The sequence below is a fragment of the Lissotriton vulgaris genome, chromosome 3_1 (assembly GCF_964263255.1).
Source record: "Lissotriton vulgaris chromosome 3_1, aLisVul1.2, whole genome shotgun sequence".
Classification (NCBI taxonomy): domain Eukaryota; kingdom Metazoa; phylum Chordata; class Amphibia; order Caudata; family Salamandridae; genus Lissotriton; species Lissotriton vulgaris.
In genome coordinates, this window is record NC_141689.1 from 427,448,428 (window position 1) to 427,464,143 (window position 15,716).

The 15,716-nt window shown below is 46.5% G+C and overlaps 1 protein-coding gene across 5 annotated transcripts in view; it reads right to left on the reverse strand.

Annotated features, from left to right (window-relative positions):
- The window catches only part of LOC147726593 (interleukin-6 receptor subunit beta-like), a 527,141-nt gene that overhangs the window by 193,143 nt on the left and 318,282 nt on the right, over window positions 1-15,716 (reverse strand). For all 5 annotated transcript variants that reach the window (XM_086960647.1, XM_086960643.1, XM_086960648.1 and 2 more), the window contains one exon: window positions 6,408-6,554. In XM_086960647.1, coding sequence (XP_086816773.1) covers window positions 6,408-6,554 — 147 coding nt within the window. The remainder of the gene's footprint in view (window positions 1-6,407; window positions 6,555-15,716) is intronic.

Here is a 15,716-nt window from a genome sequence, read left to right on the forward strand (position 1 = left end):
CTCAACCGAGTCCGCGGGGCCCAAAGCCGCCCAGAGTTGGCATGCATCACCTCATAGAATGTACGATGATGGGCAGGGGTCGCTCGGGTCCCGGAAAGGAAGGGAAGCTCGGAGTCGACCCTTCAAGCTTCGCGCGCGGAGCAGCAGGGGTGGCCCCACCCGCGCGCCTCCTCGGATCGGCCAACCGACAAGAAGTCGAAGAGCGACAATGATTCTTCGACTTCTCCTTATGCTTCGACTTACCAGACTCCAAGTGCGAAGACTTCGAGCCAGAATGGTGATGGCTCTGCGACCGGTCCCTCGACCTCCCTCTTGACCGGGACCTTGAACGGCGCAGAGCCGTTTGCCGGTGTTCAAGCAGCTTTTGAGACCGCTCCTGCAAAGTCATCTGCGTCAACAACTGGCAGTCGGAGCACGACTTGGGGTCGTGGTCGCGCTCCAGGCAAAAAAGACACGCGGTGCGGATCCTTCACCGACATCATGTGATGGCAGGAACTGCAGGCCTTGAAACCAGGCATCCCTTGAGCATCTTATGGAGTCGAAGACTCGAGAAAAGACCTCGAAAAAAGTCGAGAAAAAGTTAGTCCAAAAATTACTGACTGTATCTGCATTGGCTAACACGGAAAAAGAAAGAAATGACGTTAGGGCGACGTCTAAGTAGCTGCTGCGATGTCATCCCAGCGGCCATGACGATAAACACGGAGCAGACAGATGCCACCTTCCGATGCGCAGAGGTACTGCTGACGAAAAATCTTTCTGGATCCAGTCTGACACCTGGGGATAATTCTAAGGTAAGGAATCTATAACGAACGTGTTTCTTTCAGATATACATTGACTACTTAGGCTCTTTACCTAGAACTAAGACAGGCAAGAGGTACATCTTAGTAATAACGGATAGCATCTTAGTAATAACGGATAGTTTCTCAAGGTGGCCATAGTTATGATATGAAGCAGACACAAGAGAAAACATTATATGGCGACGATTGTGTTGTACACAAAATAAAGTAACGCAAAGTACCTGAGTGGGTCCGTGTTCGTTTTTTACCGACGGAAAACTGGAGGAGTGAAACGGAGTTCTTCACGTATATGTGTATATATATATATATATATATATATATATATAAACAGGAATTTGGCTCGAGTTTTGAAGCTGGCGCGCTACTTTAGGCGTGGTGCAATTCTTTCTCGGCAGAACCCCGCCGATAATTTATTATCCACACTTCCAATCCCACGATTAGAAACCGATAATTTTCCCCTCCTGGACATATACTCTTAGCTCTACCTGGACCTAAGAGTATATGTCCAGGAGTGGAAAATTGAGACATCCCTGTATAGAAAGCCAACGGCGGGAAATTCAATCCTGCATGCGGGAAGCTGCCACCCAAGGAGCGTAGTTAACAACATTCCCCTGGGAGAATTCCTGTGAATTAAGCGGAATTGCTCCACTGAAGAAGAGTTTGTAAAAGCCAGAACAGAATCTAGGCAAAGGTTCTGCCTCTTTTAACACCCCCTTACAATATCCCCTAGAAGGGGATATTGCAAGGGGCTGTTAAAAGAGGCAGAAAGAAGGAGCAATGCTGTGACCAGAAATGAACTGCTAGTAGACAGGATAAGACCCAAAGATATGAAGGTGAGACTAATAACCAACTTTACAGAGAAGTCTCCAGAATTATTCCAGATCCTGAGAAGAAACTGGAACATATTACAGTCTGACAGCGTAGTGGGGAAACTGTTATCTGCCTACCCACTAGTCACCTATAGGAAGGGACATTCCTTGAAAGATCTACTGGTAAACAGCCATCATGACCCCAAATGTAAGAAAAATACCCCGATATTGGGATTCTATCCCTGTATGAAATGCAACGCCTGCAGAAATTCTAGCAAAGTGAAGGAATTCGAGGTACCAGGTAGATTGAACAAGATCGTAATCTCCAAACTCTTGAACTGTCACTCAGAGTTCACTGTGTACTGTCTGGTGTGCCCATGTGGTAAAAGATATGTGGGAAGCACGATCAAACAGACAAAATTGAGGGTGTTGGAGCATATGAGAGCGATTAACACCAGAGACCAGAGCTGCCCGGTGGCTCGACATTATGAGAAAATGCATCAAAGCAATAGCAATCTGCTCTCATTCTTTATCCTAGACCAGTTAACAAGATCAGAACGTGGGGGAGACTGGGTCAAAAAATTAAGAACCATCGAATCACGATACATAATAATGCTACAGACAAAGAGCCCGACAGGCCTTAACAATGAGGAAGAAATGTGGGTGCATATTGGATAAGGTGTTTGTATGTACTGTAAGACAAGAGAACAAAGTCAAATGTTAACCTGCAAAGACTACTCCCTCTATGAGAACTTGGTTTTTCACATTTTGGTACATTCAGGGCAATATTCAAAGGGAAAAATGTGAAATTGTTGGCACACACATAGGCCATCAAATGAGAAAAAAGCGCTTAAAACATACCCGTGAATAGAACAGGGAAAGCCCATTAAGGGCGAAATAAATTTACAAAATTAAATTGTAAAATATGACAATATTTAGAATGAAATGTACATTGTAACATATTGCTGGAATTCAAATAATACAATGTCTTTAATCGTTTGCACATCATGTGTAAACAGGTGTTATCACTGTATTAAGCGTTCCTCTGACATTTCAAGATGGCCGCCACAGTAATGCAGAAAATTCACTGTGCCTTCTTTTATTTTCATTCTTATTTTGATTTTAATCACGTGAAAATGTTACGTTGTAACTTTATTTAAACAGTTTGAAAGTCTGCATCTATCGACACTGACGAAAGCGGCAACGCCGAAACGCGTTTGTTGATACGATTGTGCAGCGCCAAAAAATAAACTATGGCAATGAGAAACTACGTGAAAGTGCTGTGAGTGCCCTTAATTGCGGAACGGACATGGGAGTGAGGACCGTATGTGTTTTGGATATATATATATATATATATATATATATATATATATATATATATATATATATATATATATATATATATATATATATATATATATATACACACACACATATATATTTTACCTACGGGCGGTCGCAAGTAGGTAGTTATAGTTGGGACCCATTTTCCATAGGAAATCCACAACATTCTATTTGCAATAACTTTGGCGCCGGTTGATGAATCATTGTGAAATTTTTAAAACTTAAGGCCCGCTCCGGTCCGCTCCTATCCTGAAAGTTTGGGGGTGAATCGTCAAGCGGGGGGTCGAGAAAAAAGGGGGTCCCAAAACGCGTTTTCCCCATAGGAAATTTTAGACACGGCTACAGCCCGAAATGCTGAACGGAATTACATCAAATTTTGCAAGAAGGTAGCCCTTGGTTCAGAAAGTGCAGGTTTTTAAAAAATAAATGGTGTAAATCCGTAGTTCCTGAGAAATTAAAAAAATAGTGGTGAAAAAATCACTGCTGAATGGAATTACACCAAATTTGGCAAAAAGGTACTGCTTGGCTCGAAAAGCGACCTTTTTGAAAATGGTGTAAATCTGTTCAGTAGTTTTTGAGAAATTAAGGAATAAAGATAGTGATATCTATGGCCGGGGAGGATCCACGCACCCTCCCAAGCTTCATGCTAATTGGCTGTCAACACTCCAAACCAGGAAGTGTTGGCAGTCACAAGAAATCAGTGAAACTAAGGTGCAAAACTCAAAAAGGGGGCAGGGTAGAAACATCCTGACCCCCTAGGCCTGCTTAGGGGTCCCAAATTATTATTTTTTTAAATCAGCAAAATCCGCGCAGAGTGCGCGGATCCTGCAGTGAAAAAAAAAATAAGAAGCTCGTACTCCGGTGCTTAGTTAATAATTAGCCCCCAGGGTGGCAAAGTCCCGGGGGGCAATAATATTTATTGTAATGTGGGGGCCCAGAAGGGCCTCCCAGCCCCGGGGACCGCCACCCCCCGGCGCTACAAAATACATGGGTGGGGGGCTCAAAGGCCCCTCCCAAGCCGCAGGGACCACCACCTCGGGGTTTTATAATATATGCGGGGAGCTTACAGCCCCGCCACAGCCTTGGGGACCGCCACCCCCCCGGGGCTTGTGATTAAAAAATAAATAAATAACCTGTGTGGGGGAGCTCGAGCCCCGACCCCCACACTCCCCGTGGACCACCACCTCCCCGGGGCACTAAGTCTTTAAATTTGGGGGTCCGTTAGGGACCCCCACCCCACGGGGATTTGAAAATGTTGGGAGGGGGGCCACACAGCCCCCCTCCTGGAGCCCTTGATGGCCCTGGGGACCGCCACCCCGCAGGGCCGGCTCCTGCAGTGTCCCGGGGTGCCCACTCCCGGGACCCTGTAGTTTGCTATGGCAGGGCGGGAGCCCCGCGGCTCCCGCCCTGCCATAGCAAACTTGGTTTGGATTTCGAAAGAGAGATCAGGGAAACCTGCTATCTTTCAAAATGCAAACCTAATTGCTTTTCCACATGAGGGGGGCCATGTGGCCCCCCTCCCCAAAATTTAAATAAAAAAAATGTTTTAAAACAAAGGCCGGCCCCGGGGGATGGGGTCCCGGGGCCTTACGTGACCGGAGGAGGGGGGCAACGCAGCCCCACTCCAACATTTTTTTTTTTTCTTCAAAGGCCATGCCCCGGGAGATGCGGTCCCCGGGGAAGAGGGGCCACGTGGCCCCCTTCTAAATTATTTTAAAAAAATAATAAATTAGGGGCAGGCCCTGGGAAAAAGCCACATAGCCCCCTTCTTAAAAAAAAAAAAAAGACCGGCATCGCGCTAGAGGCCACGCCCCTACCTGCAGCACTCTGCAAACGCGCCCCCTGGGGTGTTTGCAGATGGGGAACGAATTCCCCTTGAATACTGGGGGTCCCTGGGACCAACTAGCCCACCAGGAAGCTCCAGTATGCGCCAGGGGGCTGCTTTGCAGAGAGGTGTTCTGAGGCCACGCCCCTTTTCACACCTCTCTGCAACGCAGCTCTGTGGCGCTTAATGGAGGTAGCTGGTGGGCTAGTTGCACCCCAGGGACCCTCAGGATTCAAGGGGAGTTAATCCCCCAACTTAAAACGTGCCACAGGTGTGTTTGCACAGTGGTGAAGGGAGTGGGCGGGTCTGAGGTGACGTGTGCAAACACGCCCTGTGACGTGTTTTAAGTTGAGGAATACATTTCTCTTCAATCCTGAGGGTCCCTGGGGGTCAACTAGCCCACCAGGTACCTCCAGTAAGCGCCACGGAGCAGCGTTGCAGTGTTGTAAAAATGGGCGTGGCCTCTGAACATCTCTCTGTAACGCAGCTCTCTGGCGCATACTGGAGGTACCTGTGGGCTAGTTGGTCCCCAGGGACCCTCAGGATTGAGGAGGAATTAATTCTCCAACTTAAAATGCGCCACAAGGCATTTGCAGAACCTTAATTCTAATACAGATAAGTGCTGGACAAAGTCCTGTATTCAGTATTGATCAGTCTTACCTCACCAAGTCAAAGTGAATTTTTGGGATCTACTAGTGTTTGGATTGACTAGGATTTCCATCTTGCCTCCAGAGTTGTAATAGGGTTACTGTAGAGTGAAGGCAACACAGATAAAATAACTTCTTATGCTTCAGTCAATTGGCCAAAACTAGACAAATCATGGACTGAGATGCTGGATAGGCTCTCAGGGCAAAATCACAAGACAGAAACTGCTGGTATTTGGATGCAAAACAGGATCGGCCAATTCCATAACTTTACTCATGTTTCTGCTGAAAATGATTAATAAATGGAGAAGAGGATACATTGAGTAGCAGAGATATAGGCAAGATATTTTTACAGCAGGACATACATTAAAGCTAGAGTGTAAATTTAATAAGACTACTGAACTATATATTCCTGCTGATTACCAATACTTCACCACAAACCCAGTGTTGCAAGAAACTATTGACAATGTTCCAAGACTAAAAAAAACAAAAAAAACACAGGAAAAAAGAGCACACTAAGGAACAGGCAGCAGTTTCCCTAGCTTCCTTACATAAACTGAAATATGATAGATGTGCAACATATGAAGAGAAGACGAAGATGGAGGCAGGTGTGCAGTGTATTGTTCTTGATATTTTAATGTTCTCTATCTCCTAGACTTATTTCTAGAGGATTGTAGATTCACATATGTAGATCTATAGAAGATAAATTAAGTAAGAAGAGATTGTCTGGTACTTCACTGTGTTTGAGGAAACTACACAAACTATGCAGCAAGTAGATATCAAAATCAAATAAACAAAATTGGTCAATTGTAGTCTGAAATAAAGTAAGTATAGAAGATATGCATCCTGGTTGATTATAACAACAATTATTTTTAAGACATAAGTTCTGCAGTTCGGATTAAAGTTCTCATTCTTGAACGTCTCTGAAATATTAACGCAAGTGCAGAAAAAAACATGCATTTGTGTGTTGTTGATCATGTTTACTTACAAGACTCATTCCCGTTGATTGACCTGTAAATGATTGTGTAGTTTGTTATAAATCCACGTTGGTCATCTAATGGAACTGGACCCCATACCAAAGCCACTTCATATTTTTCAACTTTCTTTGTGCGAATGTCCGGTGCTTTTGCAGGGCCTAAAATATGAAAAAATAAAACATTCAAACAGAAATACAAGTTTAAGGAGCACATGTTCCTGCTCAATCGAGACAGATGTGAAATTATCACCAGAAATACACCACCTGGCTCACAGTAGCTGATGTGGAGTGAGAGCGAGAGCAATGCAGAAGGACATGGGGAAAGCACACTTTCTGGCTGCCACTTCAACACTCTCTATAAAGCCCACTACAATCCTGGCACTAGACAGATCCATGGGAGCTCTCATACTGGACTACTCCATCTCACCTTTACCCATGCACTATGCAGATACAGAGATGGCACAGGGACACCTCTCTCTCGCACACTCAAACGTAGTAAGAAGCTCAGTTACAATATACTATATAAATCCTTATCATGGAGACAGAGTAGACTATCCTCCGCAATTCTGTGTGATAGTATAAAAGGTCTGTGTACCTCAACTACCGATCAATTGCCATGGACCATTATTTGTGTTATTGGTTGGTATTGGAGACAGAAGTCACTCATTTTAAACAAAGTTTCACTCGGCTACTCCTCAACAGTCACGTAGAGTCTAGTACTCTGCAGGGGTATTGTTAGACCTGTCATCTGGGTGGTTTCCCTGTCTTTTTGCTTCTGACCTCCTATTTTCGACAATGTGCTGAACTTCGTAATTGCTGGTTTTAGGACTCTGGACACTTTACCACTGCTAAACACTACTAAATTGTATGTGCTCTGTGTCTAAAATGTTATGGCGTTTGTTTTCTGGATGAATGGCATATTTTATTTACTGGTAACTCCCTGGTACAGTGCACTACATGTGCACAGTGTCTGTAAATCAAATGCTACTAGTGGGCCTGCAGCACTAACTGCGCCACCCACATGAGTAGCCCTTCAAACATGTCTCAAGCCTGCTACTGCAGAGCCTGTGTGCGCAGTTTTAAACTGCCATGTCAACCTGGCAAGTTCACCAACTTAAAAATGTTTTTAGGGCAAATGCACTGCTTTTTTTTAAGTTGTAGTTCAGAATTTTAATTTATTTTGTAGATGCTCCAAAGGTGGCGTCGAGAGTCCCACGACGTCAAATATTCAGTAGCTTAACGTGAGGCTAGTGGATCATTAGCTCCATTCCTTTAGGCACACACTCGTATCTCCTTACCAGAAAGAGAGTTCCACACTAATTTTGTAAATTGGTTCCTTCACATATTATTTATTCATATGTTCATTCATCATAGTTTTCATTCATTAGTAATTCCTTCTTGTAAACATTTTCAACCTCAGGCAATGTCTTATTAGCAGGTCCAATGCATTTCGGGCATTGCTGGATGCCCTTCATCAGGGAACAGACACTAAAAAAATGTACATAAACAACGTGTTGATAAACCTATTGTGTGTCTCATATGACAAAGTTCACGAGTGATTTAGGAGATGTAAAGCTGGGGAGTGTCAACGTTAATGTGGCACCTTAAATAACCCGTGGGCCCGTGAATTTCAAATAAAAAAATAAAAAAATGAATTGGAAGAAAGCTGTGTCACTTACAAGCCTATCGTCACTTTCTGCCTGATGGTACTTGGAGCTGAGTAAAAGCTAAAACAAACAGAAAAAAACGCCGGATCAATATAAACAAATCGCTCCTCATGAATCTGAGCGCAAGGAAATATGGTGGCTCGTTAGGTTAACTAACCTTAAAGCTGAAGGGTTATGCTTCGGTGAGGTTTCAAATCCGCTGACTCCTTACGAACGCCGGCATAGAGCGAAGACGCCGGTAGCCGAGTTTAGGATGTAAACATGGTTGCGGTCACGTGATCAATAGCCTGGAAGACAGACTATGGTTTGTGATGTCCAAGTTGTAGTGAGCATCTGGTGCGTAAAAAAGCGCCGGTAATAAGTGGGGTCTCTAGGTAAATAATTAAGATTTATCCGAGTACGATAAAAATGCTAAGATGAAAAAATAAGAATAGCATGCATTATAAGAATTCGAACTCGTGTATTGAGTGTACAGTTAGTCGGCTTGATCCATCTGAGCTAGGGGGCTACTAGATGTATGTAGGGACACTTTAGCATGTAATCACGCTGTGATGGCGAGATCATCCCATGTGTTACCTCAAAGTGTGCATAAAGAATGCATAAAGAATACGTACAGAAAACCTAAAGAAACATGATAAAGTAAAATATCATAGTAAAGTTAATCTGTGTGAACGGTCACAGTTACTACATTGCAGTCCATTAAGCATTCCTTATAGGTAGCATGACATTTCGATTCTATCATTTAAGCCAAAAGGCTTCTGGGTAGAAAGTCTCTGTATCCAGGAGTTTTCTCTTCTGAGTAGATGTTTCGTATGGTCCCTTCTTTCTGTTTTACACACAGTTTCCAGGATGATAAATTTAAGTTGAGAGATATTATGTTGCTCTTCCACGAAGTGGGCTGACAGATGATTTCATGTTCTTTAAACGGATGTTCGATTTGTGTTCTGTTAGTCTCACCTTCATACGTCGTTCCGTTTTACCCACGTATAGTTTCCCACATGGACATTTTATTGCATATATCAAGTTGCTCGAATCACAGGTGGCGTTCACTTTGAGTTCGATTTCCTGTGTCTTCATAGGGTGGTTGATCTTGTTACCCTTGATTACGCCGTTATAATTTCCACAATTTAAACATGGTTTGGTTCCTGAATAGTTGATTTTTGACGTGGGTTTTGTAGGAGAGTAGGGTCTGCAATCCTATGATCACCCAGATTTTTTGCTTTTGTTTCACTGGTTTACGACTTTCTCTGGCTGTGGGCCTGCCAATCAGACCCACAGCCTGGCTGTTCTCTTTCTAAATTACCTCATGTACCCTAGGTGCATCTACCAATTGGTACTGGGCCACCTTATCAGACCCTGTAACTCAGGGCATAGGTGTACCCAGGGCTACCAGGGGCTGCAGCATGTATTATGCCACCCCTGGCTGGCCTCCTAAATTTGACACAACTGGCTGCATGACAGCTGGGGCAAAGTCGTGTAATCACCCTTTGCTGTAGGTGTAGTATACCTATACCTAACCCTAAAATGGACACACAGATTCCTATCAGTCACTCCTATGGCAGGCCTTGACAATCCTGAAGGCAGAGTGCTTGGAATCATGTGAGATGGTGCTCTGGCATGAGCTGAGCCTGTCTGCAGCTTGCGGAATCAAGTCCTAATAGCTGTTCCATGATATCGCATACCATATACTCTTAAGTGCATTATAATCCTCGCGGTTAAATGCTATCTTTGGTATTGCTTTATCAAAACATGTCGAGTAAGGTGTCATACGAATTGGAATACTAACCCCTCGCCAATTCTGGCGACGGGGTTAGCATTCCACCCTTCTAGAGGGACACGACATGTATGTAACTGTGAACCCCGGTTAAAGTTAACTGAAGCCTCAGCTCCACAAAATGGATGCTGCCACCACAGACACGAGTCTGACCCCCTGCAGCTGGGAGTCCTTCCAGTGAGGGGAGCCTGGACAAAGGGTTTCCTGTCAGGGGCGGTGCTAGCACCGTCCCAGACATGGTTTTGTGTATCCTGGGTAGGCAGGGCTTTTCAGGAAGGTGACTGCTGAGTGGCACCCCGGTGCTCACTACGCATAGGCCAGTCAGAACCAGTTCCAGGGGCACACCAGCCCCTGGCCTGGGGAAGTCCGGCAGGGGAGAGGGGTGTAACCACCCCCCTCCTGGTCCCACCCATAGGCAGGACCTAGTCACCGGGTCAGCCCCCTTTTTTAGTATAAAGATAGGAGCGGGCCCCCTGTTCAAATTAGATCATCTTTGGAATCAAGATACCACTTTCTTCGAAAGGACTTCACGATTTCTTCTTCAAGATTCTCCCTTGTGGCTAAGGAGTAGTCACCCTGCATCAAGCGGGCACCATCCTAAAGAACACTGCGGTCTGCTGCAAGTCCTTCATCACGAATCCGACGACCCAGCTCGACGAGACCCGGCTTCCCTGGCACCTCTGACCTCTACTCACCTCTACAGCCAAGCTGAGAACCGTGAGTGCGACGAGACCTCGAGGGACCGACGATCGCCAAGACTGCACGACATCTTTACTGCAAGCCCACCGTGTCCTCCACTGGTGAGTGCTTTGGGGTCCGAGAAGCCCCGACCCTGCGCAGCTCCAGCACCCAAGATCAGCCTCCCTGCATCTCCACGATCTGCGTGGGGCCCTTCTGCTGTTTGCTGTGCACCGCGTTGTTTGGCTACTAGCCGGCTGGCTTGTGGCCTTCTGAACGACGCCCAACGACTTCACGACTGCTGGTCTGGTTGCTCCAGGCTGGCCCTTGCTTCCTTGTTCAAGAGAGGCACCCCGGACCCTCCTGGTCCACTCCAGACGCCATTTTAGGTCCACCGCGTGGGCTTGAATTTGCCAAGGCTTTGTTGCCCAATCCTGGGTCCAGCGACGCCGACAGCTTCTAACTTCGTGGGACAGCTCGATCCTCCATCCTGGTCGCCGACAACGCCTCCTGGTCCGTGAGATCTTCGAGTCAAGCGTCACCCACTCACCTTGTCGAGGTGGCTACCATCCGGTGCCCTCCTGGTGCCCACTGACTACTGGCTAGTAGTCTCGAACTTGGTCCCCTCTGCTTTCAGGTGTCATCTATCTTCGAGATCCAGGCTTGGATCCAACTGAACCTTCTTCACTGGTCACCGGCCAGCATCTTTTCTTCCGGCTCCTGGTCCGTCTACGAGGATTCCCGACGTCTTTTCAGACCTATGCAGCTGCAGCCCCTGGGCTAGGTAACTTCGGCATTTCGGTGCCCCAGCATAGCCTCACTATCCAAGGGTCAGAATCTACTTTCGTTTTCTCCCTACCAGGTCGGGTTCGCCCGAGAACACTAACTTTCTAATTCCTAGCTACCATAGACGTTTGTCCGCATCTCGCGTGAGAGTGCACACACTGCACCCGAGTCCCCTAGGCCTCCTAGAAGTAATCTAACGATTCCCTAGTCAAGTCCTAGCGATTCCAAAAGCTATTAGTACTGTACTTACCTGCTAGGAATTTCGCATTCCACTTTCAGAGTATATGGTTTTCCGTGCCCCTCGGGCATTTGTATATACTGTGCTAACTTAAGTATTTTTGTAAGAGTTTTGGTTTGTGCTTAGTACCCTGTCCTCATAAAGAGTACAGGGCTGTTGTGATCTTTAAATAAATAACTGTTTATTTTCATAACACTTGTGTGGTGTCCTTTCACTTGGTATTCAAGGGGTATATGTGTGGTAAACAGCTGGCTTAACACGCCCTCTCGAGTCTTTAGCCTTAGACTGCTCGTATCCACGCTACTAGGATAGCTGGTCTATAAGGTTGACTTACAACCAATCATCAATAAGGGTTGCTGGACTGATACATAGTGTTCACTAGAATAGTGAGCACTGCATATCAGGCCACCTTCTCACATTGGTGAGCAGCGGTTGGGATTTGAGCTTGCTGTTGTTTTACCACACGTATCCTAAGAATATCTTGCTGAAAGATCACATAAGTACTGTTAGGTACATATAACTAAAGCTTAGAATACTCTGAGTTCTACTGAACCAGCTGTTGTAGCTCCTCAAGGCTTAGCACACCTTGGCTACAACTCTAGCAAGGGACCAGTAGGTAACACATAGTGTAGGTAGGTGCATCACTTACACCACACTAGAAGCAGTATGTCGGTCACAGGAGGAAACACTGAGTCTCCCCTTGTGTCAGTTGACCCTCCACAGGTCATCCCTTCAAGATATACTGCGCTTAGCTTCCATGAGTTACGACAAGTATGTACCTCTAGGAAGATTAAGCAGGGGTCTAACCCCACAACTGCTTTTCTGATTGGTCTCTTAGAGACTCATGATGCAAGGAGGGCTGGTAACCCAGACCCTTCTACTTCAGAAGGCAATATGCCCTCCCTACAGGGACCCTTTGATAACCAGGACCCTCCACATCAGGAAGCAGATGATGCTGATGATGAGGATGATGACTTGGAATCTAAGGGTGAGGCAGATCAGGACCAGGTAGAAGTCGTCAGACTAACCAGGACCAACTTAAGCAGACATGAGAGGGACTCTAGGGGAGCCCTGGGGCCACTCTCAGGTCAGCTTAACATTGGGAATGGACGAGTTAGATCTCTGTCAAGAGGCTCTAGCAGATCCATTCATACCAATGGCTCTCAACATTCCTCTCAGAGGGGAATGACATCTCCCCAGAGGAGAATGTATGTAGCTAAGGAAAAGGCAGCCAATCTGAGGATTGAAAGGGAAGAACTTGCCCTGGCCAAAGAGAGGCTTGCCTTTGCTAGAGAGCAACAATTGAGTGGGACAGTCCCCACTGGTGGCAGCATTGTACCTAGCAATAGGGAAAGGAGTTTTGATACAAAACACCTTGGTAAGATAGTGCCCCCCTTTAAACAAGGGGATGACATCCACAAATGGATTACTGCTTTGGAGAGGGCCTGCACTGTGCAAGGTGTTCCCCCAAGTCAGTGGGCAGCTATCTTGTGGCTCTCCTTTGAAGGTAAAGGAAGAGACAAGCTCCTCACCACAAGGGTAGAGGATGCTAATGATTACCAAGTCTTGAAAAGTGCACTGGTTGATGGGTTTGGCCTAACCACTGAGCAGTACAGGGTGCTGTTCAGGGATACCCAGAAAACTCAGTCTCAAGATTGGGCTGACTTTGTAGATTGTGCCACTAAGGCTTTTGAGGGCTGGTTGCTGGGCAGTAAGGTTACTGATTATAAAGGATTGTACAATTTGATGATGAGAGAACAAATTTTAAACAATTGTCAGAACCAGTTGTTGCATCAGCATCTTGTTGACTCAGATCTGACCTCTCCCCAAGAATTGGGAAAGAAGGCAGACAGATGGGTTAGAACAAGAGTTAAACAGAACCAGGGCCAGAATCAAGGTGGTCAGAAGAAAGCAGACCAGAAGGGTAAAGATTCAAAAGGGGAACAAAATGACCAGAAGTCTTCGACAGGTCCCCAACAACCCAAAGAGGGTGGGGGTCAGGCTCCCCAAAAGAAGAAAGAAGGCCAATCTAAAAGGTGGTGCCAATACTGTAAAAGTAAAACTCACTGGTTTAGTGAGTGCACCAAGAAAGGAGGAGGGCAGACTCCTGCCACTGCAGCCCCTAAGGCACCTGTGCCCCCTAGTACAGCCAGCAGTGGTAGTGCACCTCCCAAGGGTTTAGTAGGGTTAACCCTGGGTTCTGAGGGGAGTGACAACTTAGTTGGCACCCTCACTCAGGCTGTCCTTGTCAGTACAGGGGATATGGATATGTCCCCTGACATAAGTCCCAATACTTTGGGCAAATACAGACAGACACCTTTTATTAATGGAAAAATGGCTCAGGCCTATAGGGACACTTGTGCCAGTGTCACAATGGTGACACCTAGCTTTGTGGACCCTGGACAGATCATGCCAGGTACAGAATTCCTGGTGACCAATGCAAGCAATGTCACTACCAATCATAGTATGGCAATTGTAGCTTTCTCCTGGGGAGGGGTAACTGGCCAAAAGAAGGTTGTAGTTAGTTCAGACCTCCCAGTGGATTGTTTGTTGGGCAATGATTTGGAGTCATCACAATGGTCAGAAGTGGAGCAGAGGACTCATCTGGAAATGTTAGGTTTGCCAGCACATGTGTTTGCTGTGACTAGGTCACAGGCCAGAAAATGCCCCACTGAACAGGTGCTGGATCCTGGAACAATGGACCAGACACCTTCCAAGAAAAAGAGCAGTAGGGTTAAGGCTGTGCCTTCCCCCTTGCCCCAGGTTGTGGATCAAGTCTCAGAGGAGGCTGACCTGCAGGAATTGAGGGAAACTGAGCCTAGAGAGTTTGAACTTGATCAAGTTGAATTCTTGGGTTCAGGGGGACCCTCAAGGGAAGACCTGGGGAAGGACCAGTTAGACTGCCCTTCTCTTGAACCCCTCAGACAGCAGGCTGCTGCTGAGGCTGCTGGGAACGCCACAGGTACCCATAAGGTATACTGGGAAGATGGACTCCTGTACACTGAGTCAAGAGACCCCAAGCCTGGCATGACCAGGAGGCTGGTTGTACCCTTGTCTCAGAGAGGTTTCCTACTTACCTTGGCCCATGAGATTCCCTTAGCAGGTCACTTAGGCCAGACAAAGACTTGGGACAGACTTGTCTCACACTTTCACTGGCCTCACATGAATGAGGATACCAAGGAGTTTTGTCGCTCCTGTGTCACTTGCCAAGCCAGTGGTAAGTCAGGTGGCACAACAAAGGCCCCCCTTATACCAATGCCTGTGGTGGGGGTGCCCTTTGAAAGAGTGGGGATTGACATTGTTGGTCCAATGGAACCCCAGACAGCATCAGGGCACAAGTTTATACTGGTGGTAGTGGATCATGCCACCAGGTATCCTGAAGCTATTCCACTTAGGACCACCACAGCACCTGTGGTGGCAAGGGCCCTAGTTGGAGTGTTCTCCAGAGTGGGCTTCCCTAAGGAGGTTGTCTCTGACAGAGGTGCAAACTTCATGTCAAGCTACTTAACTGCTATGTGGAAGGAGTGTGGTGTCAATTACAAATTCACTACACCCTATCACCCACAATGCAATGGGCTTGTTGAAAGGTTCAACAGGACCCTAAAAGGGATGATTCATGGACTACCTGAAACACTCAGGCGTAGATGGGATGTCCTGATGCCCTGCCTTCTGTTTGCTTACAGAGAGGTCCCACAAAAGGGGGTTGGCTACAGCCCTTTTGAACTTTTGTATGGGCACCCTGTGAGAGGCCCCTTGTGTTTGGTGAAGGAAGGATGGGAGAGACCTCTCAAAAAGCCTGCAACCAACATAATGGACTATGTACTTGGTCTCCGCTCCAGGATGGCTGAGTATATGGAGAAGGCATCAGAAAACCTTAAGGCCAGTCAAGAACTTCAAAAAGCTTGGCATGACCAAAAGGCTGTCCTGACTGTTTATCAGCCTGGACAGAAGGTGTGGGTGTTGGAGCCAGTGGCCCCAGCAGCACTCAAAGACAAATGGTCTGGGCCCCACACAATTCTTGAACAAAAGGGAGAGGTCACCTACCTGGTGGACCTTGGAACTCCCAGGAGTCCCCACAGGGTACTCCATGTCAACAGGCTCAAAGCATATGTCGACAGGAAGGACATGAGCTTGCTCATGGCCATAGATGAGGGACAGGAGGAAGAGAGTGACCCTCT